General features: G+C 45.8%; 1 protein-coding gene across 4 annotated transcripts; it reads left to right on the forward strand.

Annotated features, from left to right (window-relative positions):
- Positions 1-6,962: 6,962 nt before the first annotated feature.
- tmem161b (transmembrane protein 161B) lies at positions 6,963-26,566 on the forward strand. Of its 4 annotated transcripts, XM_018745037.2 has the most exons (12): positions 6,963-7,401; positions 15,137-15,240; positions 16,694-16,777; positions 18,398-18,495; positions 19,088-19,244; positions 22,060-22,211; positions 22,571-22,631; positions 22,956-23,096; positions 23,425-23,538; positions 23,903-24,077; positions 24,851-24,947; positions 25,243-26,566. In XM_018745037.2, exons 1-12 carry the CDS (start codon positions 7,357-7,359, stop codon positions 25,527-25,529), a joined length of 1,515 nt encoding a protein of 504 aa, XP_018600553.2. In that variant the 5' UTR covers positions 6,963-7,356; the 3' UTR covers positions 25,530-26,566. The 4 variants fall into 4 exon arrangements, with proteins under 4 accessions (XP_018600553.2, XP_029108708.1, XP_029108710.1 ...); XM_029252875.1 differs by lacking the exon at positions 6,963-7,401 and having other exon boundaries at positions 15,165-15,240; positions 15,394-16,777; XM_029252877.1 differs by lacking the exons at positions 6,963-7,401; positions 15,137-15,240 and having other exon boundaries at positions 16,733-16,851.
- The last annotated feature ends 666 nt before the right edge of the window (positions 26,567-27,232 follow it).

Here is a 27,232-nt window from a genome sequence, read left to right on the forward strand (position 1 = left end):
GGCCCAGCGGGTTTGGCCAGGCCCTGCTCTCTAGTGGGTCTGGGGTTCGAGTCCCGCTTGGGGTGCCTTGTGATGGCCTGGCATCCCGTCCTGGGTGTGTCCTCTCCCCCTCCAGCCTTACGCCCTGAGTTGCTGGGTTGGGCTCCGGCTCGCCGCAACCCTGCTTGGGACAAGTGGTTTCAGGCAGTGTGTGTGCTCCTGGTGTCAATATGATTCCAGTCTCCATAGCCAACATAAAACACACCTTAAAAGTCACAATAACTTTATAAATTACCCAATGTGGCATTGTTTACAAAAACAAGCAAAGAAAATCATGAATATTACTAAGTCAGCATGTAGCCACAATCGTGTGATCAGTTGTGCTCCGTTCTCTCGGCTACATTTCTATCCTGGTTGCGAAACAGGTATTGCGCAACAGCGCATCGTATACTGTACTGTGTTTCCCACCACATGAGCCGGCGTGGACCAGACCTGTGTGTTTCTCAGCCGTGCATCATGCACACTTGCCAGCCGGTTTATTTATCAGGTAACGGTTCATTTCCATCACATCCCCTCCCTCGTTCCAATAAAGCAAACTCTTGCCCACACTTTGCACCGTTTCCAAATTTTCTCGCCATCTCTCCTGCCCGACCGGCTGCTCCGCAAACTCTGAATATGTACTTCGTCCACCCTCTCCATCGCGTCTTTCATTCCCACCATCGTTCCACCCAGCGTAAGTGTCCGTTCGCTGGCCAGAATCGCGTAGAGTATCTAATGCGCCGCTCCTTGTTCACCCGCCTTCGCCCCCTCGCTATTCCAGCTGTCGGCTCATGTCAGTTTGTCCAGTTTGTCCAGTTTACCCGGTGCGCTGTGCATTGATTACAGGGATGGAGAAGAGCAGGGTACAATGGATGGGTGTGGGGGTGCATTGTTTCTCTGACCGTTTCAGTTTCACGTACTGTATGTATCTGAGTAGGAAACACTTTTGCACCTCTTGAGCCGCACAACACACTGAAACTTGGAACCTTTGACAAGGAAAATGAGGTCCATTAATATAATGTTATGAATTAGAACAGACACAAAACAGATGTGAAACAGTCTAAACTATGTGAAAACAATTAATTAACGCTTTATACGCATATAAGGCTTGAAAAGGTTTCAGTGTCAATGAAGGAGAAGTGCACAGATGATCGAAATGTATTTTCATTATTATTATTCATTTTTTGACTGTTCAGTGAAGCAGGACATCCTTGCTGTTCTGCGTTGTGCAGGGACCCAAATCAGTGAGACGCGTAGCAGATTTACACTGAAATTTACACTGCTGAAGGAGTGAGGACTCAAGGTTAGGGACCAGACCTGCCGCTGAACCCTTCCTTGTTATCCCCGTTCCCTCTGAGGGAGGGGTGGAAGGGGGGCTTGGTGGGGGCCAAGCACAGGTCAGGCTCACGCAATTCAGATGGGGGGCGGGGCGGGGGGGTCCAAGCTAGAAAGAAAAAAAACAGAGACCCTGTCTAGACAGCGCCCTTTCACTGGGCCCAAGTCTGGATTCCGCTTTCCCAAAGGCCCTGAAATATTATTGTCCCGATGTCTGGGGCTACTCCATCATTACCCTTTCATCACCATGGTAAACATACCTACTTCATATCTGCTTCATCATTACACAATATCCATTGTATTGTGTTGCTTTGTCTGAAGAAAATAAAATATGACATACAATTTCCACATAATATTCACCGTTTAAGTGTATTTATACTTTACAAGTTTCTATTAATACTTTTCATTCCTTTGAACAAGGAATTTTCATCGAAAAATTTTACCTAGTTCATACATTTTTCTGGATTTTATTTCACGAGCGGTCTTGGTCTGAGGAGGTGTAACTGTAAAAAATAAATAAATAAATAAACAAGCTGTTGTCCTAAAGGCTGAACGTGTGGGAAAAAAAAAAACAACACAAGCGTTTCAAGGGACAAATGCAATGACTGGAACGCGGTGCTCGGAGCACGATGGCCTGGAACCCCTATGGAAGGAAACAGACGTACGGATGCAAAAACGGAGAAGGACCTTTGAATGGAAGAGACAATAAGGCAGCAATAAGCGCAGAACGTGAACGTGACTGACCGTCCGGTGACACCTCAGCGCCTTTTAATGAGCGCCGCTCCTTTATTGTGTTCCACCACACATCAGTTGTGGCTGGAGACGCGCGACACAGGAGCTCCACAGCCAGAGTCACACATGTCCATCTAATAAGACCGTCTAGGACATTAGCAGTCGAGACGGGGAAGTAATAGTCGTGCTCAATGACCCACATGGGAGGCGCGTACCACGGTGTCTTGTGTAGCCAAGGATTACTTTGTACCCCGAGTGTCCCACCCATCCCTCATATGGCTAACTTGTATGCAAATCCAAGGCAGAAGCGTGGTACATACTGCAGTAGGCTTTTTACTGCCTCCTCCCAGCAAGCAGACCCCCGTTCGCAAATGAAGGCAATGATGGCTGGACTTTCATTTCAGAGGAAAAAAAGCCATTCTGACACCTTTTCGTTATCGACGTCTTATTAGTCACTTGCCCTTTACGTTTCAATGTGTTACGCAGAAGAAACCCCCAAAAGAGCAAAATAATTGTAATAAAAATTGATGAAACTGATGTTGAGAGTCATTTACAGTCAGCGACTTAAACGGGAGACGAAATAAGAAGGTGCAGCACTGACTGCAGGAGCACAATTATTCTTTAAATAACTTTTGTTCTCCATAGGTTTTGTACAGCTCTGTTTAGCTGCTAATTTTCCACTCTTAGAAAATCTCTCATTTCCACTCATTTGCCCTAAATTACCATGAAACGTACTGTGCTGCGTTACTGCGTTACTGCATTACTGTGGACGTGGGGAAAGAAACCCCACTAGACTGCGTGTGCTGCCCTTTTCCACAAGCAGGAAACGTGGTAAGAAATTACACAGATGCTAGAATATTCTATTAACGTTTGAACAGAAGCGCGTTGGATTTTAGAGGATGAGCACTGAGCGGAGAGGAAGTGGCCCTTGGTGCAAAAGGCCCGTGTCTTTAAAAATGATGGATTTTCGAAGAACTAAGGTGTTTGTGCTGCACTGTACGGTCGCTATGGAATGAGCGGAACGAAAGTCCGACCCACTAATGACTGAAGTCCAGTTCAATGGGCTCAACACCAATATTCTGTTTGCTAGTGTAAAGCGACATCTGCCATTGGTCTTTCTTCTACTGGCTTCGTGACCCTGGAATAAGACCCATTGTTTGCCGAGGCGGTGTAGACGTTCGCCGCAACAGCATTCGCTCACTTTTCCAGAAATCACAGAAACCATTCCATTCGCGTCGTTCACCTCGCAATATTCACATTCGGCACCGAAGATGTCAGCAGCACATCACACACACCATGGCTGGCGGTGTGAATTGCCGGCACAAGGACACATCCTCCAATATTCCCGAGAGCAGTGAAGGCAGAGCTTTACCTTCTGATTTACAGTGGAGATGTTTAAGATCGAAAACGAACTGTTGGGTGTGCAGGATGAAGAGAACATGCTGTCTGGTTTGTTGTGTGTGTGTTGAAGTTCTTCACTGTTTCCGAACAAACATGCACACAAACTCCTTTTTTAATAGAAATACTGTACAATCTAATTCCTATGGCACGGTGGTACAGCGACTCACCCTGGTGCTTCACGGTAACTGAGCCGCACGTTCGGCTGTAGGTTTGAATCGGCTCAGGGTGCGCAGGGACCGCATGTTTTCCCCGTATTCGCAGTCCAAAGAAAGCAGTGGTAAACCATGCACTTTTACACCACCCCTTACCATGAACATCACGACACAAGTCGCCGTTAGTCAAGTTCCATGGCATTTACATCCATACTCCATGTAAAAGTTTGATAAATACTTTTCTCATTAGTCAAAGACAATTTCACTCAATAATTCAACTGTACATTCATTTCATTCCTTTTTTTTTTCTTATGAGAGGTGAGGGTAAGGAGCAGCAGAGAAACAACCAGGTTCCTAAAAGCAGTTAAGCAGCACTAATATAATAATAATAATAACAAGCTGTCGACGGTACAAAACAACAATTCATCTCTGCTGTTCAAAACTTGTACAAAATGTCGATACAACAACAGTATCCGTGTGGACTGAGTGGAGCACACGAATACGTAGGACGTTCACTTGGTTGCCTCCAACCGCCTTCGCTCTTCGTGGAAGAAACGCAAGAACGGTTTTGACGTCTTACAGATACAGCCACGTAGTCAGGGAGCCGCTCCCGTAAAAGCGCAGTGCAAACAGAGGGCGTCGATAGTGCTGCGGCGTCCAACACACCTAAGTGCGGCTCGCTATGGCAGGTATTTCAGATGGACGGTAGCCCTGGATCTCCAGAAGGACCCTCCCAGCCCCTGCCCCCCGCTCCATTCACCAGCCTCCATCTCCTTCCAAGTTGTTCACCGCGGCACATTTCAATTGAGGAGGCCGCGCGCAGCTGTCCGTCTCGCCGGGCTCCGAGGGGGAGGGGCTTTTCTAACGCACCATGAGCCATATTGAAAACTATATTAAATTACCCTGATTAAGAATTTAGCCACGAACACGGGAGCCGCGGAGGAGCTCTATAGTGCGGCCCGGGGCCCATTGAGCCCGGGAACCGCGGGGTCGAAAGGTTTCCCAAGTTCACAGGCTCTGCGCCTTTGTTATGCTAACGTGGCCTGCGCAACGGGCCCGGGAGCGGAATAGAAATGATTCCCTGAGAACTTACAATAAGTTGTCATCGTCTGTCCCCGCAGCACTGTCTCCGATCGCTATTTAAAGCCTCTTTCTTTCCTGAATGGGGGGGACAGGAGCCAAACGCGGTGCGTTCGTTACCCCATTTTTTCCTTCATGCACATACTTTCTATACCTCAGGAATCAATTTGAAATGAATATTCTGAGAGTTTTGACAAATTTCACTATGAAAAAATATGGATTTAAATGATTTAAATTCTAATTTAAATTCAAAACTAAAATCTACAGGGTACATGCTGGAAGAACATGCAGGTGGACAGTCACTTCCGGCGCAACGATTAATATTATTAACTATTATTATTGCATTACATCTTTAATAAGCACATTTTAAGAAGTACAGATGAACTTTTTTACTTTTTTGTGTCCGATTTAACATTCTATTTAATGTTTAGACAATGTTTTCAGAGTCTGGAGCAGATAAAAATGAACATACCACATCCTGCACAATTGTTACAATATGTGTGAGGAACACACATCTGAGACATCTAAACAATTTAAAATAAACAGTATAGAAAGGTCGTTATATTGTTGAAAGGAGCATTTTTACGTATAAATATTGTTTCTTTGAAAACTAAGTGTGAAAAAAACCATTAATGAAAGAAAAAGCAGCGCTAACAAAAACACTCATGAACGTAAATAGTCTCGAAAGAACTGAAATAAGTTTTTTTGTATTTTAGTGATACGTTAAATGACGGATGAGCGTGTCAGTTGCAGCTAAATCATTTAAATAAATATACGTTAACTTTCTAACATCTCGGTCCATCGAAACCGCGGTAAAAAAAAAGTGCAGTAAAAAAATCTGTCTTTCTCCGGGTGGCGCATCCAGCACAAGCAAACCCAGTATATTTTGTTAATGTGTTTTCGTGGCACGATTACAGCTAAACACAACGAGGAACACCGGACAACATCACCCACGCCCCCCCCACCCGAGACTGCAGTTCTGCGCATGTCACGTTTCACACAGCGTGCGCGTGTCGCCAGAGAACAGGTGCCGCGAGGCTCACCCGGTCGTGCGTCGCAGTGCTGGCGGGCGCCGGGCGCCGGGCGCGTTCTCGTCATGCGAACGGGGTGAGCGCGTGCCGCGGCCGCGCGAGGCTTTAGCTGGAAGAAGCCCCTCGCGCCGCTCCAATCTGGTACTTTTCATCATTGTGATCAGTTTCAGTTCTCGGCCGCGAGCGTTAAACCAACAGCAGCAGCAGCAGCAGCAGCAGTTTTAACTTGCGGTGTTGAATGAAAGTAGGAACTTATTCGAGGCTCAGCCGGAAAAGTTGTTTTTAATATTAACGGATTCGATAAAGATACAAAATAAATAACCGCACGCTGTTTGTTCCTTCTTTAACATGACGGTTTCAGTGAGTAAAATAACGTGATCATTCAATTGCTAAGTATTTTTATGTGCCGAGGTCCAACACAGTAACAGTTGCCCAAGACAGCGGTAGAAATTCGTAGTAAAGTTCGTACCTGGTTTCTCATTCATTGGTTTGTAAAAGTAGCTTAGTGAGTTTTTCTGGCAGTTTGATTGAAGTGCAGTGAATTAAATTATGCTGGTTTTGAAAACCTTAAACTCGTGTTCAAGTGGATGTGACGCGTTTGTTGTTGCGACGTGTGTGTGCGCGCGCGCGCTTGTTTGCCCCCCCCGCACAGTACATGGCAAAGACTTTGAATAGAAAAATCAACCCCCCCCCCCCCCCCCACAACACACACACACACACACACACACACACACACACACACACACACACACACACACACACACGCACGCACGCACCAGAGGTGGTGGATGCTGAACCACCGTCATTTCCCTAGATAACCAACATTTTATAAAGAATAAAATATCAAATACCAAGTGGCTCTTAATCAGTGGAGAAAATGAATTTTACACGCAGCACAAAGTGTGAATAACTACACACCCTGAACGAACATCCTCTGCTTCATTTCCACTTGCAGTACTTTTTTACTCACAGAATTTTAGGATTATTTTATGAGCTCAGGGAGCACATGAGCAAACAGACACAGTAAATGACATGAGACTAGAACTGACAGACACGCAAATAAAGCTGTGAGTAACTCTATTTAAATGTCCCTCTGTACTCGAACCCTTCAGCTTCACGCTGTTTGGGTCCCGCTGTCCGAATCTGGGCGCACCGGCACTTTCTGCTCCACGCTTCCCCACAGTGAGTGGTGAGACAAGGTAAGAGGCTCGGGGTGGAGGGAGGTGAACCTTTGTGAAGGACTCGATGGTCGGGGGTGGGGGGTTCGGGGACGTGGTCAGCGGTCCAGGTGTGTGAGTCACCGGGATCCCACTCTGTCTCCATACTATGTATGTTACAGTGGACAGGGGTCTGTGGGGGGTCCACAGCATGTGTGATTGAGGGCTCGGTGGCTGCAGATCTGTTGACGCTCCCCTTCGCTGACACCTTCGGCTGATCGGCTGAACGCACCTGATTTCCGGAGGTGTCCAAGTTCTCTGGAACGAGCCAGTGAGACCGAACCTCGGAACCCCTGGAACTCCTTCTCACACGTGAGCGTCACCTGGCGACGAGCCTTCCGGTGCACACAACAGAAATGTTAAGTGACGCCAGCCATCGGCACACGGAAAATGACGGGTTTTTGTGGCGCTTCCAGGCACCCGGGAGCAAGACAGGTATGTTTATCCGAAAGAATTAAAAGCTAATAAACAGGTTAATATAAACTACAGCAAATCAAAGGAATGGCACTCATTTTGTACTGTACCTGTACTGTACTCCACTTGCTCAAAGGTCCTGTATTACATGGCAATTAACTTTGAACCAAGAGAAGATGTTAAAATGGGATGCGGTAAGATTGACGGCAAAAAGTGTTTAAAAATCATATTCCAAATCATGTCATTGCTTATTATGTAGCAACAAACGTGCTCATATTTTGGCCTGCCAGCAGTACAGTATGACAGTATCGGTACTATGGAGGGCAAAGATGTTTCTCCATAGTCTCTGAGGCACTGCATGTGTAAACTACCGTCACGTCTCAGTGGAAGTTTCTTTAGTCAAACTGAGTCACAGAGCTTCAATTATTCATGTTTTCACTGTCAGTAACCAACCGCTGCTCCAGTGCAGTGACGCAGTGCCCAGGATCCTGTCCTGGACTCACAGAGCACAAGGCATGCTACCCTCTGGATGGGACGCCAGTCACGCGCAACACTCCCTGCAATTCACAGTCACCGCTGCACCTGAAACAGACCTTTGGAGTGTGTGAGGAAACCAGAGCACCAGTATATGAATGCTGAGTGAACACGACTCCACAGTGCAAGGCAAACACACCTTAGTGATTCCAATGCTTTTCACAATACTTCATTGCTTTGTAAATGCAAACAAAATGTAAAATGTTTAAATTGTATACCTAACCCAGGTCTTCACTAAGATCATTTCGACATTTATTAGCTGTGATGTGACGAGAACTGATGGCGCCAGCGTTGCATTTGCATGGGCTGCGACAGGATGGGCCTCGGAGGGGAGCTGTACTCGGCATCCTCCTGTACCCTGTGCGTTCACACACTCACTAATCCTTGGATCCCAGTATCAAGTACTGTGGTATCGAATACTGTGGTGGGGCGGCACGGCGGCACAGCGAATAGTGTTGCTGTCTCATTGTGCCCGAGTGGTGCGAGAGGATGTGGGCGCAATCCCCGCGCAGTCCGTGTGGAGTCTGCATGTTCTCTCCCTGTCTGTGTGCTCTGGTTTCCTCCCACAGTCCAAAGACATGCTGTTCAGGTTCACCCATAGTGTGTGAGTGACAGAGAGAGTGTGTTCCACTGATGTATGGATGAGTGACCCATTAGTGTATCTAGCAGTGTAAGTCACCGCAGGGATTAAGGTGTGTGGGCTGATAACACTACATAGTATCGATTGCAAGTTGCTTTGGAGAAAAGCGTCTGCTAAGTGAATAAATGTAAATGCTACTGCAGCATCAACTCCTGTGGTGTCGAATACTGTGGTACAGTGCGGTACTGCGGTTAGGGTTGGGAGGGTTACGGGTTCAAACACGTCAAGGCCTCTCGCTGTTTGTGAAATGTTTAAAACTCTACAGATATGAAAGCAACGCAAATTGGCTCTAGTCCTTTTTCAGCCAGAGCTCTATTTGTAGCCTCTATGTACCATGTTTTTTTTGCCATATTCCATGCGCTCCTATTGTTGTTTTTGTTGTTTAAACAAAAAAAAAAAGAAAAAAAAAAAGGTGTAGATTCAAAGAGTAATTTCCTACATCATGATGTGACGGAAAAAAAAAACATCATGATCACGTATATAAACACTGAGCCCAGTCCACACATAAAAATTAAACAAACGTTTCGCCTGATTCGTGTTTTCACTGCCGAATGCTGAAACCAGAAAAAGTAGCGAAACAAGTTAAATGCGGTAATACCATGGTAACATCCTTTGTGCCAGTGCCGCCTTCCTTGTTATTATTTATTGACATATTATTACGTTCAGTTCGGTGTCGGAAAACGAACACGCTTGAAAATCATTCTTCTAAACTCGTCTCTACTGAAAATCTGCAATTATTAGGTCGCGTACCAATAACGGGCATTTAAAATGTATACAATCAAAAGTTATTAACTTCCTTCACTTCCAACTATAACTTTTTTTTTTTTTTAAAACATTTCACTACGGAGCCGCAACGCTGCCTTCCGCGCACACTGAACGACCGCCGCAACTACTCAAGTTTTGTTGACCTCTGCGTCGCTCAACGGCGGGGTCCTTCCCTTTCTTAGGTAGTCGCGAGAATTCCCTGATCAAAAAGGCAGCGTTCATAAAAATAAAACCGTTCGTACAACACGAGCTCAGTAATCCTCGGTAATACGGAGAGTCTCAAAGACACGGATAAATGTATCTGGCTAGATGGAAAGTGAAGTTCTTTCTCGTGTTTCTATCCAAAGCAAAACTTCCCCCTTAGTTCAATTGTACACAGGCGAATGCAGAGTCAGCTAAGTTGCCGGAGTCTGAGTGTGACCTCTAGCACTCGGAAACAGTGGGAGACGGATGGACGGGGCGAGTTTTGTACAATTTAGTGCGGAGGTGGCGGAGGGTTTAGTTCATCAAGGTCACAAGTACTGCATCTCAGCAACTTTACAATAACGCTTATGTGCGCCCAGAGGCTGCATTTACGCCTAGTAGTAGGGGTATTCACTGAAGCAGCAGGTCCAGGTTGAGTCTGATTCCCAAATTACAGCGACATCACCGCGATCGTTATGGTGAGTAAATCATCCGCGCAGGACACACACACACACACACCTGTTCATGGACTCAGTATCGCGGCTTTCGGGTTCTGTGTCACTACGGTGCAGCTAACGTCGCATCGGCATCCCCGGCGTCAGCCGCCGGCGCGCGCCGCTTGCCTCGTGGCGTGCTGTAACGGAGTATATGTCTGTTTTTTCCGTCACACACACCGACATGACATGTCTCTGATGTCAGTGTTTGGGGAAACTCCGCAACAAAATATGTTTATTTGCAAAAAGAACAGAAAAAAACGTGTCAGTATTACTTGGTTTAGCTCGCTGGTTCCTGCGTTGAGAGTCGCGCCGGGACGGAACGTGTGCGCGCGCGCAGTAGTGTGTGGCGCCACGCGCCGCGTTGGTCGCGAGACCCTGGCTGTCGCTGGGAGGTTTCCTCGTGTCTGTCCTTGTGACCTTAGTTTGACCCCTAAGAGTCACCTGGAGTTGGACCCTTGAGTTCTTGTCGTTTCTAGTATCTGTGGAACATCAACTAACTAGTTTATATATTCAAGTTTGGGCTATAAAAACCTCTTAATATTTATTGTCATTTTTGTGTTTAAACAACAAAGATTGTAGCCAAACCAACAGAGAGATTCTGCTTCTTTTCTTTCGTATGGTTTGTCATCTTACCTGTTGGGTCAGATGAAAGCCTAGTGCTTAGAGGTGTTGCTGAAGGTCGCAGGTTCGAATCCCACCTCTTGCTAGTACTCTTGCTTCTTACCCTGAATTGCTCCAGTAAAAATTATTCAGCTGTATAAATGAGCAAATAATTGTAAGTAGCTTAACACTATAAATTGCTTTGGAGGAAAGTGTCACTTAAATGATACATTTATTTATTTAGTGACTCTTTTCTCCAAAACGACTTCCAATGAACTCTATGTAGTGTTATCAGCCCACACACCTTATTCACTGCGGTGACTTACACTGCTAGGTACACTACTTACAGTGGGTCACTCATCCCTACATCAGTGGAACACACACACACACACACTCTCTGTCACTCACACACTGTGGGTGACTTCGAGTCACTAGTCCACCCGAAGAGCATGTCTTTGGACTGTGGGAGGAAACCAGAGCATCCAGAGGGAAAACCACACAGACACAGGGAGGACATGCAAACTCCACACTTCCTCTCGCACCCCCCCCCCCCCCCCCCCCCCCCCGGCGCTGTGAGATGGCAACGCTACTCATTATACCGCCCAGTACCAGTGTGACTTTGCTACAACCTCGACAGCTGTTTGGTGTGTGCTTTGAAGAACACAACCTTTGTTGCTCTAACACACAGTTATGTTGTCTAAACAAACCTACTTCATTTGTTTGGATTCTTTACAGCATCCTGTGTATTGCGCAAGATGAGCCTTATTGAATTATGCAGAAATACACAGTTCCCACTGGTTTTGCCCCCCATGTTCTAGTTTTCAGTGCTCTTTTGCAGCTGTTTGAGGTGTATCCCCAGAACTGTGCAGGAGTTCCACATCTGTTCATTTATCTTACACTTGTCTCCAAAGTGACTGACAATTCTTTACCCATGTATACATCTACCAGTTTATTCTAGCACTGATTGAAAAATATCTCAGCATATCTTCAGCTGCGACACCTTACCCAGGTGAAGCCCTGCCATCTCAGGGTAAGTGACGCTGGTGACACCCTCTTTTGAGATGAGCCAGTTGGTGATCCCAGCTGTAGCTGTCAGTAAGCTTCACATGGGGAAACGGTAACAGTGTGCTTCCTAATGGGCTCCTCAACTAATGTGGAAATATTCTTAAAAGGGTTTTCCTTTTAAAAATGTAGAAAAAACACATCCAGCTCGCGTTTCCTTAACTGTATTGTTTACTGGTGTGTACACTTTACATTTCCTTGTATTCCTTCAGCACACGCTTTTATCCAGAGCAACATACACCTCAGAGAAAAATGCAAAAAGTTCATTATCAACAGAGAGAAAGATTTGGATACAGACACACGATTCTAGAGTACAGTCCTTTTGTCACATACCACGGTGTAAACCAGTATACATTACAGAGGTAGCAACGAAAATGCATTTCCATTCCTAAACAAATTATTAAACATAATACACTCGTGCACATTTATCATGCACTTACAAGATCAGGAGAGAAGTAAATCTGAAAGAGGTGTGTTTTGAGACTTTCTTAATGAGGAGAGAGATTCAGCAGTTCTGAGTGAGAGGGGGAGCTCGTTCCATCGCGTTGGTGTCAGAACCGAAAACCTTCGTGCTTTTCATTTTGGACCTGTTTTGTGTGGGACCACCAGGCAGGCAGAGGTGGAGGAGTGTACCAGTCTGGTTTGGGTGTAGCGAGTGATCAGGTTTTGTAGATATTGGGGAGTAGATCCGTTGATGGCTTCGTAGGTCGTAACCAGAGCGTTGAACTTTTTTGCCTATAGGAAGTCAATGTCATTATCTGACCACTTATTTTCAACAGGCCTTCTGGAACAGACTGTGTTTGTATTTTAGGTGTAGATTGTTTGCCATTGGGGTAGGTGGGGTTAGTATAGAGTACCACATGCTTTTGGTTTTGGCTTTTTCAGTCAACATGTGAAGAGGTGATGTGCATGGAGTGATGCATTGTGCACTGCTCATGCATATCCATGTGACCTATGACCTGTGTGCCACGTACTTTTTTGTATTTAATTTCTTGGAGCCCTGCTCACACATAGATGCATCCCATGTTGGGTTTTCATATAAACAGACCTGTGACTTAAAGAGATGGTGATGAATGCCTGTCCATGTTTACTACGGTACAAAACCATCAGCATAGTGGATTTCAGTTCATTGATACTTAAATGATCATTTATGCTTTTGAAATTGTTTTAGCAATAAAGCTGATACATTTGGGATCACCTTGGTGTGACTCCCACAAAAGTATTGACTTTGGACTGAAGACCCTGACAGGTTGGCAGATCGAAGTATCTGAGGCCCCTGCAATGGATCAGCAATTGCAAAGTTACATTTTTTTTTTTTTTTAAGATTATTTTTTCTTGACATCTCCTCCAAAATCCATAAATTGTCAGCGACCTTAACACTGAAAAGTTTTTGTACTTTGAGTTGAGATGTGAATGTTTATGTATCTGAAGAACTGTGTAGCAGCGGCTGTGAAATACAAGGTGTGGCGACGAGAAAAGGCCATATTAGCGGAATAAACACACAACGCATAGTCTGTTTTATTCACTTCTGTTTGTACTGCTTGTGCTGTTGATGCAGGGGAAAGGTGCTTCAGTCCAAGCTAAAATGTAACACGTAGGACTTTCATTGTTTTCAGTTATGAAAAACAAAATGTGTTCACATAGTCTACAGGGAATAGACAATTTCTGTACAGGCCGTCTTTAAATTTTTCTGTCTAAATTGTGCTCAGTATGTACTTTTACATGCACGTGGGCCCAGCTACGTGCTTCACATTTGTTCCAAACCAGTGTCACTTTTTTATTTGTACGTTTTTATCAGTTGTTCCATAAGTAAGAAAGTGCAAATGACTGTTTGTTAAGGACTGGAGAAGTTTACTTACCCTCTGGACTTGAAGGACGAGCGTCAGCTGCTTCTCTAAGAAAGAAATTCGAGGTGTGTTTACATACAACAATATCTTGAGTAAATTTAATAATTCCTGCAACTTGAGCAAAACTGTGTCCAAATGTCCTTTGGGTCATTCATGTCATAGTTCCTTAATTTTTGAAAGTTTTTCTATGATTAAATTCTAGAAGTCAGCTGTGCTTTTTAAATGGAATCGAGATATGCCAAACGTTCCTCGATACGACTGCTTGTCGGACTGCTTGATGGAGACACACCAGCGATGAGCTGAAAACGCTGCGGAAACCAGCAAAACGCAGCAGACGCACACTCTGGTTCCATTCCTTTGAACGCGCGGGGTGTGTTTCACGGACTCGTAAACACAGCTCTCGCTTGTTCTGCCGTGAGAGGGTGAAGAAGATGCTATAAAGATAGAATGAGTGACGGTGCTTGTGATACGAGGAGCTGCTGTGTTGTGTAGTTTTGTAGCAGTTGCTTCTTTTGAAGAGGGTGATGATAGCGTTGCTGGTGTTTCTACAGTGCAGTGCAGTACAGTACAATGCTGTACATACCCCAAGGTACAAGTACAGTACATACCCCTATGGATTACTAGAGTTGGACTTTAGTATGAGGAGTTGCATTTAATACCCTTATTGCGGAATTTCTTTGCATTGACAAGGACTCAATTAGGGTTTTGTTCGCCTCGCGACAGATGACAGGTGTGAGACCAGACCCTCCGTCTGATCGCCTTCTCAGTTTGTTTGACTCCTGCTGCGTTGAGTCCTCAGTTTCCATTAGCCCTTGTTTGCATGTGTCACAAGTCTCCGTAATGTCGGTAATCACGATAATCACATAGTCCCTCGTTTTGCACGTCAGTTTGTTGACATAGTTTTCAGTGTTCTGTCATATTAAGGGTTCGATTAATACAGAAACACTGAGTGTCGTCCTGTAGGTCACCTGGACAGGGTCAGTGACGGGACCTTCGCTTTCAGTTCTAAATGCTCTCTTGAGTAGCACTAATTGAATAGCTGGTGGCCTCCTTTTTCAATCCCCTGCCCCTACCAGGGAGTTGTTCCTTTTCTCGGTCAATCCAATGTTCCTGCCAATATGCAGATGGGTTCGGTGACTGTTCTTACATAGAAGAAGTGGTGTGATGCTCCTCTTCCTCACTTCTGCTGCATTCCTTCTACATCTGCTTGCCCTCTCTGAATACAGTAAACCTAATGCATGTGCAGTAAAAGAGCGTTGTCCTTTTTACAGTGCTCTTTGTGCATTGCAACGTAGTGGCCGTAATTCTCTTTGGACATTTACTGTGTCAGCTGCCCGCTCTTCCTTGGGCACGTTCACTGCTGCGCCGCTCATCGTTTTCCTTAAGATCTACAAAGGATGTTTTGTCATCCAAGCAGTGACTCGTGCCATGTGCCAAGCCGGACCGCGTTCGCTCACGATCACTCTGTGATCAGTTTAGCAATGTTAAGGAACTCTCTTTATTTTTACACAGGTGCTTACTCATCCCACGAGTGGCTACAATAAGAATGATCTTAGTCAAGGTCTTGTGTAACTACGTTTTAAAAATGTTTCATTAAAATAAACTCACTTTCTTATGTTTCTCCACAGGGTGTAATTGGCGTTCAACTAGTGGTTACCATGGTAATGGCCAGTGTCATCCAGAAGATTATCCCTCACTACTCCTTTGCAAGATGGCTGCTCTGCAGCGGCGGGTAAAACATGCATCTTGTAAACTTCAGAGTTGAATCTTTCTGATCCTCAGTTTACGCCGAGCTTTGGTGAATAAATGTGTGACAAGCTGCACTATCATACCCTGTTTTTCCCACATTCTCCACGAGTGCCCTTGTGTTGTGTGCTTTCTTTAGGTGAAAGGAATTTGTTTCCAGCCTTAGGATGGAAAAACCAAAGGGCACCCGGCGTTAGGACAACCCGGCGTGGTGGAGGAGAGGAGGAGCAGGAAGAAAAAGAAGGAAAAAAAAAAATCTTCATTTTCTCTCATTAGCACCATATGTGTTCTGCAGTAAACAGCTTTTCAGAACACAATTAATAATTAATCAGCAGTTGTTTTGGGGCCTAAAAGTGTTTTCAGAGAAGTCTGGCACAAGCAGAGAGACACAAGCAACACCCCAGAGATTTGCTTAATTAAAAGTTAATAAATAAAGAAACATGAAAAACAAAACCGGCCTGGTCCCTTAAACGTCAGCAAGCTGCACTACATTTGAGTTTGACAAGTGGTTCTTTCCTCCTCCTCCTCCCCCTGGAAAATGAAGGCAGCTCTGTGAATATTTGGCCTTCAAAGCAAGTTGTGAAAGATTTTTAAGTCCATCCCTTAAGGAGGATAACCATCTCTTTGAAATTTGCCTTTCGGCTCACTTTGAAATTGGCAGAATTTTAAATATTTTCACATACGGGTCAGTGTGTGTGTGTGTGTGACTTGTGTTTGTTTTTATTCACGGTGAAAATGAAAACCTAAAGCCCAAGTGGGCACACATGAGCATTTATTACCTGCTAAGTAGTGAAAGAGGAAATTAGGGGGGGAACGATATTTCTGAAAGCGATCTCTTTTGAAATGGCACTTTTTAAAATTCACTTGCGTGTGAACTGCCTGCCGTGTTTCTTCTTTGTGTTCGCTTCCACTGCTTTTGAGACGTCCCCTCGTCGTTTCGCCCCGCTTCAGATTAACACGAATGGGGGGGGGGGGTCGCGCACGTGTCTGTTTATCACAGTCGGCCAATCAGTGGCTATCCTGCGTTTTCTCAACCAATTCCTTCTGTTACGAACCCAGAGATGATCGCAATTCCCTCACCTGCATCTTATTACAGGTCATGAAAAACTGCACTCTTTTGAGCTTGCATGTCACAAAAGGAAATTTCCCCCAGTCCGAAGTCCTGCGTATGTTCTATTTTATTGATGCGATATTCCAGCAGCATTTCCAGTCTCCGGGACAGAGAACGTAGACTCCCTGTTAGCGTTCGCTGCACTTTTGCTATTAAAAGATAGCCCAGAGTCAGTGAGAGTTAGAGTCAGCATGGCGTCTCTTTGTCTTATCTTCACCCTTCTTGGCAGTGTAATCTCAAAGCCCATCCGCAAGCCCTCCCCCTCTGCTTTCGAGAGCCCTCAAACCTGTAGTTTCACGACGGTGACCTCTGCCTCCTCTCCCCTCAGTCTCAAGTGGTACCAGCATCCCACGGAAGGTGAGCTGAGGAGCCTTGCCGGAAAGCAGCAGAAAGGAAAGAACAAAAAAGACAGGTGGGCTCACAGCTGGCGCTGCCTCGCACTGTCCAGGAGCGAACGGGTTCAGCGGCTTTGACTCGGCGAGCATGGTAAACAGTGCGTGTTTCTGCCCTCCTGCCGGTGGCTATATCCTGTGCAGTCCTATACCTTATTTTTTTTTGTTTTGTTTTGTTTTGTTTTTTCTCCCCGTTTGGTATCAAAGAGAGCGGTGCCACGTGACGTGACAAAGGACACGCTCTGTTTCGGGACCCACTGCGGGTGGCCGCTGTCAGATTGCACCGTTTCCCAATGAATTATACAATTGGCAAATACAGTCACACAAGGAAAAATATGGCTTTTGTATCAGTGTCACATATATTTATCCCCCAAGTCTTAGTTTTTCAGGTTTTTCTTCCATTTGTGCAGGTCGTCTTTTCAAAATGCAAATCCCAGACCGAACAGACTGCCTAAGGTTATGATCCCCTCCACCCCTCTTGTAACCCTGTAGTGTCTCTCTCTCTCTCGCTCCCTCCCTCCTTCTCCATGACCCACCAAAAGAGTTGACTTGAAATTATGTGGACATGCGTTGCCAGCACCTCATATGGTGTGAACAAACACAGAAGAGGCGCAGGTGCTTTAAGAGACGCCTGGTACGGCCCTTCCGCAGCTCTTGGGGGCACAAAGTTCCCCACCACGGAGCCTCTGGCTGCTGGAAATGACGGCAGTGGCCTCTCTACACCCTCGTGCTGGTCCCAGCTCTATGTTGTGGCTCAACACCAAGTCCTTAGTGTTGCAGGAAAACAAGTTTGGAGTCGCGTGTTTAAGTGTTGCCTTTTTATGGCCAATTCTATTAATCCTTTGAGAACCGGCGTAGAAAAAAAGATGAAAAGGGCTGGTTATTTTCTGGTTTCCCTTGGAAACCGCTGATCCACTTGCCGGGCTCGCCACCGCGCTGTCGTAGCGAAGCTCGTCAGAGTGCCGCCGAGGGGGGAGGGTAGAGCGCCGTCTCAGATTTGTGCGGGCTGCCCGTAAACGTGCTGTTTTTTCGATCCTTCCGCTCGCCAGTCCTCGAGGATACGGATGGTTCGCAGTCACCTCCCTCGACTTGGAGCACAAAACAATGGAGCCCAGTCTCCTTCAGGCTTTAAAAAGACTCTGATGACAGTTAAGCAGTCGGGTTTCGTGAAAATCACAGCCGAGGTCTCCTACTCCTACCACGCAGTTTCCCTTTCTCCCTTGGCTTTGAGTGATATTCCGTCTGGGGGGGACCCCCCCACCCCCGGGGGCTAGGCTTCTCCACTGTGTGCCGCACAAAGAAAATGAACGCTGGGAAAAAGAATCAACAGTTCATGTTTGATTCACCTTCTCTCCCAGTGGTGGTTCTGTTCAGTAGAGGAGGAAGACGCACATTCCGTGGTGCTTCTTTCTGTTACTCCGTGGAACACTAACACAGTACATCCCTGTGTTTTAGGCTTTTTATTGTATTCAGAGTCCTGTGAGAATTCTTAAGACCAGTGCTAGTTGATCAGCGTGTCTCACCGGAGTACTTTTCCTCCTCCTTTTCGTCGACGCGCCGCCGTTCGCCGCAAATGCCACAGCTGATGTAATCATTGATGAATTTCTTTCACCTGTAACCCACCCTTCATCTCCATTCAGGAAATACAATGGGCACATCGAGAACAAGCCATTGACCATTCCTAAGGATATTGATCTGCAGCTGGAGACCAAGTCAGTCACTGAAGTGGACACACTGGGTAAGAGTTCACATGTAATTCTGAGTTTCCATGAAAGTGCGTGTTTCGTGTAACAATAATATATGAGCAAATTTTTTTTTTATAAAATGGGCCAACACAGTGGCATAGCGAGTAGCACTGATATCTCACAGCGCCTCGGGTGTGAGAGGACATGGGTTCGATCCCCACTCAGTCTGTGTGGAGTTGACATGTTGTCCCCATGTCTGCGTGGGTTTCCTCTGGGTGCTCTGGTTTCCTCCCACACTCCGAAGACATGCTGTTCAGGTTTACCCGTAGTGTGTGAGTGACGGAGAGAGCGTGTTCCACTGATGTATGGATGAGTGACCCAGTGTAAATAGTGTATCTAGCAGTGTAAGTCACTGTGGTGAATAAGTTGTGTGGGCTGGTAACACTACACAGAGTTCTTTGGAAGTCGCTTTGGAGAAAAGCATCTGCTAAACAAATAAATGTAAATGGTAATTTTGGTTAAGGTTGCATGTTTGTTTATTCATTTAGCTAACTGTCTACTACACATGATTCTTTAAATGGCACACAAGTAGCAATGTTGTGTGCATTGCCCGCTGCAGTACTGCTTTCTTCTAATCCCCTGTAGCCTTGCATTATTTCCCCGAGTACCAGTGGCTGGTGGACTTCACGGTTGCAGCCACTGTCGTGTACCTGATAACGGAGCTGTACTACAGCCTGGCGGAACCCGCTGGCGAGATGAACATCAGCGTTGTGTGGTGCCTGCTGGTGTTGGCCTTTGTCATGTATCCTTTTTTGTGAGCTACCGCAACACTCAGGCACCATTCCTGGCTTAAATGTGGACTCCCTCCTTCCTTCCCCTACCTTGCCTTTTATGTCTTGTGTTCCCTGTTTCTGAAATCAAGACTGAAATCGTTGCTGACAGTTTTATATGTCTGGAAGGCTCTTAATGGCCATTATTAGGTCCCCTAGATCGTACTCTTCTCGTGATCAAACAAACGCAAAGGCTGTTATGTGGAAAATGTTCAGTAAGTGTTCTTAAAGCTGTAGGATAGCTGTTAACAAGAGAGTGCAGATTAAACCTTAGTGGGAAAAGCACATATTTTTATGTGATCTAACCAGATTGTAAACAACTTTCTCCAGTTAACAATGGCAAAATACCAAGGACCATTATGGTTAACTTGAAGATATACTGTACTTTACTGTTCTGCTTATGGCTGCAAAAAGTCTCATCTCTGGTCTTTGAGTCCTGCAGCATATACAGAAGTGTTTCCAGTTCTTCAAAACCACTGCCAGTTTCACTTCTCAGAGTGGAAGCTACATGTGTTTACTTTTGTGCAAATAGTGCAGTCGAGTGCAGCTGGCAAGGACCAGGATGGAGAGCCGCTAGTCTAAGGAGAAGATGATGTTTTGACTTGTATTAATTAGGCAGACATTCCGAGACATTAAAGAGGCCTAAAAAGCCATGCAAGTTGGTTAGAGATATAAGTAAGATCTTGGGAGAAGCTCATGGAGTTGGGAAAGGGAGTCAGGGAGGGTTGCTCTCTGGGTTAAACAGCTGGTGATGTTTACCAAGTCAATCTTAAGCACTGCTGCTATCATGACATGCTTCAGAGGTGTGTCATTCCTGCACTGTTCAGCAAGGTAACAACCTGAAGTAAACCCTACAGTTGTGCATGAACTGCGAAGAAGAAGATGATGATGATGATGCCAAGAAGGAAAGTGAAGGATCACTCAAACCATAGACCTGGATGCAAAATGATGTCAGTATGAAAAAAGCTGTTTTCCAGCAGGTGTACTCAAACTTCTGATTGGTCCTTTCTGCGGTATTTTGGCATTTAGAACACTATCGGAACGCCACTGGAACACCCTGCACTTGTTATAAAATTTACAGGGAAAATGGAACATTTGACAAAAGCCGACCTGTACTTAAAATTATGGCCAAAAAAAAACTAACTTCTTTGGAACAATTTTCTCCCAATTGACACTCATTGTAGTTACGTCTTTCACTTATGAGAACTTCCCTTACGAGGGGATTTTTGGGGAGTGCGTTACCTCTGTAACGTGGGAGGTTACGCTGTATAGCTGGGCTTGCCATGTTCAGTGTTCTGCTGGAATGGCACTGACCATGAGCGCTTGTGTTGAGACGAGGAATACAAGGATTTTGAGGCTATTTGTGCTGCCGTGTGTAATATATAAATGCAACGTTGTACAGCATGTGCTCTGAGTTTTCCTTTCCATGTCGGTACTTTTTAAGGGCTTCAAAGGGCTTCGTCTGTAAATCGGCGACACACATTTCGAGTTCAGCCAACAGAGCGTGCCCTCTTAACGTCTTTTCCTCTTTCAGAGCAAATCCAGTAATCGTGGTAATTCACAGGTCTCAGTGCCAAGTGTCAAGGATTTTCCTGGGCTGAAGGCAGAGCTACAGCAGAGCACTACTCACCTCTGGGTGGCGCGGCGGTGTGTAGGCTCCCTGAATTTCACCGTTGACCGTGAACTCGGAGCGCCTTCCGTTAACAAGTGACAGCCGGGCAGTTGGTAGCGCGGTGGTTAGAGCTGCTGCTTTTGGACCCAAAGGTCGCAGGTTCAAACCCCACCTCTAGCTCTAGTACCCTTGAGTATTGTACTTATCCTAAATTGCTCCAGTAAAAAAAATTACCCAGCTGTATAAATGGGTAAATAATTGTGAGTTGCTTTGGACTTAGTGAGCGTGGTACGCATGCCTGTGCTACAGTGCTTTACTAGCATTTAAGGGTTCTCGAGGCAGTGGGCTTGTTCGGCATCTTTTTCATCTTTTTGTACACTTTCAAACAATATCGCTGTTAAAGGTTACAGTGCCCTACATATATTTATGGATATGCAACGATTAGGGCTGTACTAGTATAGTTTTTATTGTGTGTCCCCCCCCCCCAATGAGCTCTTAATCATTTATTCTTGATTGTGCTCTGCATTTAATGTGTTAATTCTGTAGACCCTTTAGAGTTTAAGAAATCTAAATGAGATTTGTTCTGAGTAAGAATACTTGTAAAAAAGGAAAGAAAAAATACAATTAAAAAGATTGCTGTCATGTGCTTATTATTTCTGTTAAACTCTTAAAATGCTTCTATGTTCTTAGCTGTTCCACATGTAAATACATAAGGGAATGATTATTTCAAGTGCAATTTAATTTCTACTTTCTTAAGATTCGCTCAAGTTACTGGATTGATGAAGTACGTGAAGCCCTTCTAGTGACGCCAACACACCTCTGAGCTTTCCGAGAGCAAGAGAGATTGAGAGTGACACAACTAGAGCAGTTGTGCTTTGATTGCCGAGCTGCACACTGTTCAGCGTTGGAGTCCTTTTTCCGTTTCTGAAAAATTTCCACTAAATCTATTTAAACTGGAAATGACGCGTCGCCATGAATAGGTACACTAGCGCTCACTTTTGTTTTGTTCGGCTCAGTGTCACTATGGAACGTCGTAAAAATGACTTAAGTTGTCCTGCATCGCGAGGTCCGTTCTTCCTTATGTGTAGCTGCGGTGTTGAGTGCTTTCTCAAACGCTGCGTGCCGACGCCTTTCTGATACCATGCGCTGTTTTTCTTAACGCTTCTGTCACGCAGGAAGATCCTCTTCTCTCTGACCACTCACTACTTCAGGGTGGAAGAAGGTGGGGAACGATCCCTCTGCGTCACCTTCGCCTTCTTTTTCTTTGTCAAAGCCATGGCCATTCTGATTGTGACCGAGAATTACCTCGAGTTTGGCCTTGAAACAGGTAAAAATGGCACTGCGGTGCTTTTACAAACACTCAATCTGTGAAAGTGAAAATATGAGAAAAGGTGCGCTGGGTGTAGACAGCAGAGTGTTGCCATGTAGCCTGGTCTTCTGGAACCTGAGGGACCCGAGTGGTCCGAGGAGAGACGTGAACGGAAAAGGGTTCGAGGGAACACTCGAGTTACTTGGCTGCTTCCGAGGAATGTCCACGATCAGTGCTCAAGTTCTCCTCCTCCAAAGGACACTGTGCCTCACCTTTTCCCAACCGTAGCAGGACCACATGTTGAAAAAAATGGGGGATGGATCCTTGCTAATGGATATATTTAAATCCTGGACCCATTCTTTGTTTGCATCTTTCAGGGTTTACAAATTTCTCAGAAAGTGCAGTGCAGTTTCTCGAAAACCAGGGCCTGGAGTCACAGTAAGTTCCTTAACTTTTGTGTTGACGAATATTTCATTTGAATGTTGAATGTTTCTTAATAGGATGTAAAGGTGGCGTCTTTGGTTTAGCAGAACGAGGCCAGTTTGTGGAGTCGGGGCTTCCAGTAATCTTTCGTCGTTTCATGGAGGGTTCCCGCAACATTTTGGGACGATGTGCTGCGATTGCGGCCGTTTGAAAGCACGGTGGACTCTGACTGCTTGTCTCCTGACGGCACAGTGTGGCATTGTTAAAACTGCTCTGCCCCGTGCGTTGGAAGAGCGAGGGGACGCCCTTTGCTCAGGACGCTGCTCTCCTGTCCCTCAGGGGCCCCATTTCTAGGCTGACATTCAAGCTGATCCTGGCCCTGCTGTGCTCCCTCATCGGAGCTTTCCTCACTTTCCCTGGGCTGCGCCTCGCCCAGATGCACCTGGATGCCCTGAACCTGACCACCGCCAGAGTCACACAGTACGTCTGCACCTCACACTTCATCGTACCCAGTGGTTCCGATAAATGATTTAATCCACACGTACCACAGTGCGAATACAGCCACATATTGGGGAATTAAGTATTAATGCAACGTTATGCAGAAGAATGAACTTGAGATCTTATTGCTACACTGATCCTCGTTTTTTCATAGAGCACAAAATTGTCAATACACAGAGTATTTGGTACATGTGTGCCCCTCCCTCTGTTTTCTGCTTTATTTCCTTTTGTTATGTGGTCACATTTATGTATTTATACAGATATACAGTGTATGTATGCCCTTCATGCTCTCTTTTTTTGCTTTTCGCAGGACTTTGCTTCACATCAACTTTCTGGCTCCTCTTATTATGGTACTCTTGTGGGTGAAACCGATAACGAAGGACTACATCATGAACCCCACCCTGAGTAAAGAAAGCGTGCCTCTGTGGGTAACCTTTTCGTGGTCTTTCCTTCTGTCGTCGTCGTTTCACAACCTAAACGGTCAGTGTAGCGACTCAAGGGCCCCTGCTCTCGTTCCCTTGGCCGCGGCACTTAACCCTCTCTGCTCTAGTGTCCCACCGAATACACATGTAAAAATGTTGAGAGAAGTTCACCTGTTGAGCACATTAATTTAAGTAACAGTGTAAATTAAGTCACCCTCCCACTGAAAAGCCTTGGCTGAGCAGAGCGGCACTTTGGCACCTAAGTTGCACTTACCCTCCTCCTGGGTGCGACACCACTCTTGCGAGGTAAAGCAGAGTTTAGGAGCGCGGTAACCCTCACGCTAACCGGACTTCTCTGGGCTACAGGATGACCGAGGACACTTACGACACGCTGCGCCTCTGGGCCATCCTGCTGCTGTGCGCACTCCGGTTGGCCATGATGCGCCACCACCTTCAGGCTTACCTCAACCTGGCTCAAAAGGGGGTGGAGCAGATGAAGAAGGAGGCGGGGCGCATCAGCACTGTGGACCTGCAGAAGATGGTAATGGTGTCTTACAGAGCAAATGCTTGGCTCTTGTTCCTTTGTGTCTTGCGTGTATTGTTCACACATGGATGAAACGCTCAGTCCCAAGAAATGGTCTGATGTCTCAACTCGTGAGTGTGACGCTTGAGTTTGGAGACCATCAAAGCAGTGTCCATTCAAACCATCTAAGCACAGATTCCTGGAGCTTCTTCAAAACTTCTGCCAACAGTGAAGCTGCAGTCTGTTTAATTTTCGTTTGTTACCACCCAAGGCTGGAAGACGAGCAGTGTGCAGACAACAAGACATACGAGAACAAACATGAGGTAGTTATCAAAATGCCAAGTGTACTCAGGGAAAAAAATGAAGAAGGTGTAACTGTCATAACCCTTTAAGACAAGACACCTTTTAACTCCAAACCAGGAAAGAAAAAGGGTTCAGAACCCAAAACAAAGTGTTGGGGCACCATTGTAAGTACACTGTTGTTAGCGCACTGTCAAAGGTGTGTCACGACAGAGTGGCCTCCAGGAAGTGCCTTTTCACGTGGAGGAAGTCGTGGGAATCACGGCGGCCTTAGAGGGTGTGACGACGATAGACGGCTCTCGCTTCCTGTTGAGTGAGGGCAGGGAAACGGGGTGGACTGCTGAGCGCATACTTAGGAAGAGGGGGGTCTTACACACTGCGGGGTCATGTGTGCTAAAGTGCCCCCCGTCCCTCCCACCTGCTCCAAGTAGCCGGGTTCCCCTCAGGTGCGCTGTACCTGTGTCACTGACGTCACTTCTTTCTGCCTGTAGGTCGCTCGTGTTTTCTACTACCTTTGCGTGATCGCGCTGCAGTATGTCGCTCCGCTCGTCATGTTGCTGCACACAACTTTGCTCCTTAAGACATTAGGTGAGTAGGACGGGACACTATTAACCGCAGTTGGTTTTCTTCTCGCTTGGCAGACATTGCTTCAGAGCAGTCAGCTTAGAAGTGGGCCACCATGGGTCTGGATTTTTTACCTGAAGGAACTCAGATTAATACTGTCCCTCAAGAGTAAAACGTCAGCACCTGTTCTCCTCCTCCAGAACTTTACCATGTGTGGCTTCAGAAGTATTTCGAAACATGTTTGTATGTTTGCACATTGTGCTGCCTGCTGCTCTGTCTTTTTCAACTAAGGACGTTACATCTCCTCTTGTTTTGGCAGGTGGTCACTCATGGGGTGTGTTCTCAGACCCCGAGCAGCCCTGCCCTTTTGCTGCAAACGCCAACCCTGCTGCGAGTGTCACCGTCGCACCCGAGCCCACCGCCCCCGTGGGGTTGACGAAGACATCAGTGAGCCAGCTGTCCGTGGCCTTGGGGGGACTCCGCACTGTCTTCAGCCCTCTTCTCTTCCGTGGTCTGCTCTCCTTTCTCACCTGGTGGATCGCCGCCTGCCTCTTCTCCACCTCCCTCTTCGGCCTCTTCTACCACCAGTACCTCATGGCGGCGTAGAGCCTCGGCCAACCCGGGCCGACGTGGGCCAGCCCAGCGAGGGCGGGGTGTCCTTACACACCCTGTGCCTTCACTTGCAGAACTCCTGCGTTCGGAATCCGTTCTCAGCACGGGTCACATGAATCTTAAGAGGTGTTTTTTTTTTTTTCTCTTCCCCCCCATAAAAGTGCGCGTGTGTTTTAAATTACTGCATACACGCCAACAGTCTTACCTACATCTATGTGAATGGTCTTACAGCCATCCTTTGGTGACAAGGGGATGACAAAACTCACTTCGATTTGGATCGTTTAAATGAATGGACGGACGGATGGAAAGAACTTTTGGTTTTATCGCCATGGCGACACAGGCAAAGACAACAAACGCGAACTACAACTGCTGTTGTGTGGAGTTCAGACAATTATAAACTGTTAGGGTTTGTTAATAGCTTTTTAATGAACAAATGTCAATAGAATGCAAAGAGAACTCTAATATAATGTGTTTTACTGAGATTTTTCATCTTCTGAAGTAGTAGCTGAGCCATATTTATAGAAAGTATAAATGTCACGGGACGCCGAGAGGGTCGTCCAGCGCAGCTTGTTGGCGGAGGCATTTCCAGCTGGAGTGGAGATGGATGCTGCTGTATATTACAGTGAAAAGAAGTGGCCGATGGGGCTCGCGCCCGACGGAGCCGTGTGGCAGGAGTTCGGAGACAGGGCACGTGTGTATCGGTGTGTGTCGCGGTGCTTCTGCTCTGTGTTCCTCCTGCGCCACAGTGAACGGGACAAACGTTTCAGAGTGAAGCTAATGGGAGACAGCCAGTGTGTTGCTGTAATCTAGGGAGCTTTGCATCTTCCTCATGAATGTTTTAGCATTTCATAGAGCCAATGAGGTGCCGAGTGTCCCTTGTTCTCCTATATGTTAGGATTGTCATTATTATGGAACTGAATCTTTGGCCGTCTTCAACGAATCGTTTTCATTGTTGTTTTACATTTAAAATTTTCATGTTTCAAGTAATCCTCCTTGAAATGATGGATCACAATAAAACAAAATTATTGAGACAAATGTCTTGATTAAAAACGCACAAACAGCAGGTAATTTATGGCACATATGGTACAAAAATGTGTGTGGCTGCAGTTTTCTAATCGCTGTTGTCGGGTGTTTGTCCACGTCCTGTTTTCATGTCTCATTGCAAGTTCATAACAGATTGTTGTTATTTATAAACGGTTTAGTGATTTTTTTTTTTGGTCATTCTCAAAACTTCTTTTTACATTAGTTTGCTTGTCAGCCAGTTCAGAGCACTTGGGTTTTTTGCAAATTGTTGCAAAAAAGTATGAATGTAACATCTTTATAGGTGATAGTGATGGGGGCGGCACAGTGCAGGACATGGATGAGGACATGAATATGGACATGGGTATTTACTGTCACAAAACCTGACCACTGGCTCACACTGCGCTCCCTTTTTGTCTCAGTGAAATTCTTCTTCCGTTCACAAAGAAGAGCTGCAATGTGATCCGTGTGGAACAAAAGTGCAGCTCAAACCCGAGGAAACAAGAGCCTCAGACTCGGTACTCAGAGTTCTTATTCTGCTCATGAAGTAGCTGCTACAACTTTTTCAAACATCATGTATGAGAGGTAGGAAAGTTATGTATTTTCTAACTCAGCTACACTATTTATTGAGTGATATTTTGTTTTTGATTGATTGTGCTGGCTTTTTTTTTTTTTTT

The sequence above is a fragment of the Scleropages formosus genome, chromosome 6 (assembly GCF_900964775.1).
Source record: "Scleropages formosus chromosome 6, fSclFor1.1, whole genome shotgun sequence".
Lineage (NCBI taxonomy): Eukaryota > Metazoa > Chordata > Actinopteri > Osteoglossiformes > Osteoglossidae > Scleropages > Scleropages formosus.

Excerpts from the sequence above, each read along its gene's own strand:
- tmem161b (XM_018745037.2), top strand. The coding sequence starts at position 7,357 with ATGACGGGTTTTTGTGGCGCTTCCAGGCACCCGGGAGCAAGACAG. Across the intron at positions 19,245-22,059 it reads CTGGTGTTGGCCTTTGTCAT|GAAGATCCTCTTCTCTCTGA; the intron begins GTATCCTTTTTT and ends TCTGTCACGCAG. Across the intron at positions 24,948-25,242 it reads TTTGCTCCTTAAGACATTAG|GTGGTCACTCATGGGGTGTG; the intron begins GTGAGTAGGACG and ends TTGTTTTGGCAG.